At 39.0% G+C, this 5013-nt stretch overlaps 1 protein-coding gene across 1 annotated transcript; it reads left to right on the forward strand.

Annotated features, from left to right (window-relative positions):
• The first annotated feature begins 262 nt into the window (after positions 1-262).
• Positions 263-4514, forward strand: LOC119992773. The gene is made up of 5 exons (XM_038839565.1): positions 263-340; positions 657-749; positions 1068-3144; positions 3220-3539; positions 3636-4514. Exons 1-5 carry the CDS (start codon positions 263-265, stop codon positions 4512-4514), a joined length of 3447 nt encoding a protein of 1148 aa, XP_038695493.1.
• The last annotated feature ends 499 nt before the right edge of the window (positions 4515-5013 follow it).

A 5013-nucleotide genomic window follows, 5' to 3' on the forward strand; every position in this document is an offset into this window, starting at 1 on the left:
AAAAGACAGAATTAATGTAATAAACGGAACGAATTTAAGAGAATTGTCACTTTCGCACACAAGTTCAAACAAAATTAGGAAACTGCGAAGATGATGCATGTATTCATGCATGTTATGTGTGTATGTCATGATGGCCATGATGATGATATAGATCACATAGAGTCGTCGATGACCACCGTAGGTGGGTCCATCAAGTAAATGTGTATGTTTTTGAGGAGCCCACGCGTCACGTCCTGCACGGCTGGATCGTCGGCGTTTTGACATGGGGACCCCAACCCCATTGTCTTATGGCGCACCGCGTCCTAGTACACGTCAACGCGCATACAATAATCTGAATCACGTAACATATAGTAGCAAGCATACGAAAGACTTACGTTTTGACTAAAATACCCCCACACATCATTGACGGAATATAGAAAAAGTAAAACACATTTTAAGATTTGGCCGGAGTTCAACATAAGGATTTGAGAATTCCGTAATTCGTTGGTCTGAAACCAAATATAACGGTTTTAGGGTTCCGCAATTAGTTTATGATTATAAAGTCTACAATTTGAACCCAATAGTTAAAGAGTTGTGTCACGTTACACCATATTATTTTATTTTTTAATTTTTAAAACTTATCGAACTTTTTCTTCACCTTTAAATGTGAATTATAGACTTTAGAGAATTGCGGAATCCCAAAATTTCAACCGAAAAAGATGGGTTTTGGGCAGGCTGTGTTGTGTTTGGATTATGTGATGTTATTACGCGTAATGGAATGGAACGTCTTTGTTTGGTTTAGTCAAAATTAAATAATTAATTAATTGTATGACTTGAATTAAAAAGAACGAGAGACAGAGAGAGAAACGAGAAGTCCGGCTGTTATTTGGTGCTTACGTATCAAGTACGACATCCCACAAAAAAAGGAGGAGGTTGAGCTTATTTATAGTATATGATTATCAATTTATCATGTGAATTGTTGTATTCATTCGGACTCGAAAAGTTGGATACGCATGCATTGGATGAAGTTTCGCTAAAAAACTACCTATTTTTGCATGCTAATTAATGTGTGTAGTTTAATTAATAAGACTTATGAGCCGACTTGGGGAAAGGTTGAGATGTGTGCAAATATTATAAAACAGCAATGGATTAAACGTGGGGATGTTGGAGCTTCTCATTCTGGTCTAAAGCAGTTGAGAGTGAACTTGAAACGGTGTGGTCCGCCGTTACAGAAGTGGGTAGTTAAGGGGAGACAACAACAACTTAATGCTGCTAACCATTTGAAGCATAAACTTGATAATCTTGTGGGATGTGAATCTCATGCAAATCAGGAAGAAATTTCTCTCATTCGACATCAAATAAGTTGTATTCAAGATGAGGAGGAGAAGATCATCAAGCATCAGTGTAAACAACACTGGTTACAAGATGGAGATAAAAATTCTAAATTTTTTCATTCAAGCATGAAGCAGCGACAATGTTCTAATCATATAGACCAGGTCATAAATGAGGATGACTGCTTAAGGGAGTCTGATGATGCTATTCATAATGCTTTCCATGAGTATTATACTCGGTTGTTTACTGCTGGTCCAACCCAACATGATTTATCTTTTCTAAACCCACTAACGAAGGTTGTGGATGCAGGTATGAATGAGTATTTGTGTCGTAGGATCACTAAGCAAGAAGTGTGGCATGCTGTGCAAAGTATTAGTTCACACAAAGCACCCGGGCCTGATGGATTCTCGGCTGGTTTCTATCATTCTCATTGGGATATCATTGGTGATGATGTCTTTGAGGCTGTGATGGATTTTTTGGAGACTGGTGTGATGGATCCTGAAATCAATAACACGCTTATTGCTTTGATACCTAAGAAGAAAGATGCTGTTAGAGTTACAGAATTTCGACCCATAAGTTTATGTAACGTCTCGTATAAAATCATTTCGAAGGTCTTGGCTATCAGATTGGGGAATCTCCTTCCTAAAATTGTTCAAGGCAATCAATCAGCTTTTATTAAAGGAAGGCTCATAACTGAAAATGTGATAGTTGCCTATGAGGCATTGCACACTATGAGTTTCTTGGCGAAAAGCAGGACTAATTATATGGCAGTTAAGCTTGACATGAGTAAGGCGTATGACAGGGTGGAATGGAATTTTTTGAAGGAGGTTATGGCAAGATTGGGGTTTTCGGGCAAGTGGCAGTGGTGGATCATGAGGTGTATTAACTCAGTTTCATATCGGATTCTCATCAATGGATCGACTACTGATATTATTCATCCCACGAGAGGCATTAGACAAGGGGATCCTCTTTCACCACTCCTCTTTGTTTTGTGTACAGAAGCTCTAAGTAGTAATCTTCAAAGAGCACATGAAGCAAATATGTTTCGAGGGGTACCATTTGGAAGGGGTCGAATTCGGGTCTCACACCTTCTCTTTGCCGATGATAGTCTGCTCTTTTGTCGTGTAAAGGGAGAGGATTGGCCATGTGTCCATGATATCCTTTCAGCCTATGGACAGATTTCGGGACAGCTAATAAACTTTGATAAAACCAGCATTTATTTTAGCAGACATACAACTTCTCAACAGCGAGTAAACATGGTTTCTTTGATTGGGGCAGTTGAGGCTAAGCATTATGATCGATATCTGGGTTTACCGGCAGTGGTGGGCAGATCGAGAAGGGAGGCTTTTCTATATATTCTTGACAAGATGAGGAAGAAAGTAATGAGCTGGTCGCACCGTAGTTTGTCTCAAGCGGGCAAAGAAATTTTTGTTAAAGCGGTCCTCCAAGCCATACCAACATATGCAATGCAACTATTCAAGCTTCCTAAAGGTCTATGTAATGAAATGGATCAGATCATGCGAGGAGTTTGGTGGGGTAATTCAACGAATGGCAATTCTAGATGCTGGTTATCATGGGCGAAACTTTGTGAGCCTAAGCATGTTGGAGGTATGGGATTCCGTAATTTTGACTCTTTTAATGATGCTTTATTAGCCAAACAAGGTTGGAGGATTATTACTAATCCGGATTCTTTGTCTAGTCGTATTCTTAAAGCAAAATATTTTCAGAATAGTGATTTCCTTCATGTAGCTAAAGGGAGGAATGCATCCTATGTTTGGTCAAGCTTGTTGGATGCCCGAGCCATGCTCCTAGATGGATTGAAGTGGAGAATCGGTAATGGAGCGGTAACATAGATTTGGAATAGTAATTGGCTCCCTAAAACTTTATGCTATAATTCTCGGGCTGAAGTTTTGGGGTTTCAAAGACTAGATAAGGTGGAAACTCTAATTGATTGGAATAGTGGATGGTGGAACGTTGAACTTATAAAGCAGGTGTTTGGTGAAGAAGAGGCACAACTAATATTGCAACAACCCATGGGTTCACGCTTTATATCTGATACGATTTACTGGTCGGGAACGTCTAATGGAGTTTATTCTGTGAAGAGTGGGTACCATAGATCGATGGAAATTAAGAATCGTGCCTTAGCTTCTACTTCTGTCCCAATTATTAATGTTGAAAGCAAAGTATGGAGGCTGGTTTGGTCACTAGTCGTACCTCCTTCAACTAAGGTCTTCATATGGAGAGCTGTCCATGAAATTCTGCCAACTTATTTTTTCCTACTTAGATGACATATTGGTAGTTCCTCTATTTGCCCAATTTGCCAGAATGCTGATGAGACTTTACTCCATGCTCTTTGGGAATGTCCAGCTGTGAGTGATGTTTTTTGTGCAAGTCTAAAGAAGTTGCAAAAACTTCATATGGCTCACCATGGGAGTTTTGCCCAATTTTGGATGTACATGTCCCAGATACTTTCAATTAGAGAACAAGGCATCATGGCTATAACAATGCGTATGATTTGGCTTAGACGTAATCGATTCATTCATGAAGGTGATTTTATGCATCCTACTCAGGTTGCCCAACATGGCATTCTCACGGCCGATGCTTATGAGAAAGCCCAGGTGGAGACTAGTCTATTGAGCACAACAACAGATTCTGTGGTTTCTTCTCCGGCTTTAAATATTTGGAGAGGCCCATCTTTTAATTTTATCAAAGTGAATTGGGACGCTGCTGTTCACTCACAATCTCAGTGTACTGGATTTGGGGTTATTCTTCGAGATATCTGTGGAGATGTTATGGCATGTAGTACAATGGTGAGGAGGAGTTTGATTGATCCTACTTTAGCGGAAGCCATGGCTGCACTCTATGCAGTTCAGCTTTCCTTAGAGCTAGGATTCAGACATATTATCTTAGAGGGAGATTCCTCAGTTATAGTTGCTGCAATTAAAGGTGAGGAGCTCAACCTTACAAGTTGGCGTTCAGTTATCCTGGAAATTCGAAGATTGCTACTGAATTTTTCTGGATGGTCGGTGTCTCTTGTGCGTCGTGAAGCTAATGCTTCTGCACATGCACTAGCCAAGATTTCCTTCCAGTTTCACGAAGCGAGAGTATGGATAGAGGAGGCTCCAAGTTCAGTCATGCAAGTTGTTAATTCAGATAAAAATTCTTGGGAGAGTTGGCAGCAACATGGTCACCATGAGTACTGACTTAGCCGGTTATTATAGTTTTCTTTCTCTAGTAATTTTGATTATAGTATGTTGATATAGTCTACCTTTTTAGGCTTGTTTCATTCCACCTATTGGTGGCCCGAGTGCTAATTTTGGCCTCATGTTCTTTCACGCAGTCGATGAGTTGATGAATATATATATGGTCCCTGACCTTTTCAAAAAAAAAAGAAAAAGACTTTGTTACGCACATTTCACATTGCTTAGATGTGGGGTGTGATGTGTTAGATATTAGTAGTGTTAGGTAACTTATATAGTCGTAGTCCATGTAAGCCCAAGTATCTTAAACGAAATTTCAAAACTTTTAACTATCAAAATACATGTTAAATTTTTTAAAAGAATTACATATTCAGAATCAGTACATAAAACTCTTTTTAACAAGATCCATTGTCAACGAGTTTTATTGAGTAACTCTTAATTCCATTGTTTTTTTAAATGAAATTTCAAAAATAAATGAATTCAAAACTAAAACAATGAATTG

The sequence above is a fragment of the Tripterygium wilfordii genome, chromosome 23 (genome assembly GCF_013401445.1).
Source record: "Tripterygium wilfordii isolate XIE 37 chromosome 23, ASM1340144v1, whole genome shotgun sequence".
Lineage (NCBI taxonomy): Eukaryota > Viridiplantae > Streptophyta > Magnoliopsida > Celastrales > Celastraceae > Tripterygium > Tripterygium wilfordii.

Bases quoted from the DNA above. Each gene is read 5' to 3' on its own strand.
- LOC119992773 (XM_038839565.1), top strand. From the start codon at position 263: ATGGGGACCCCAACCCCATTGTCTTATGGCGCACCGCGTCCTAGTACA. The intron at 750-1,067 runs GTAATGGAATGG...TTAATTAATAAG, and splicing joins ATTATGTGATGTTATTACGC to ACTTATGAGCCGACTTGGGG. The intron at 3,145-3,219 runs GTAATGGAGCGG...CTCGGGCTGAAG, and splicing joins TGGATTGAAGTGGAGAATCG to TTTTGGGGTTTCAAAGACTA.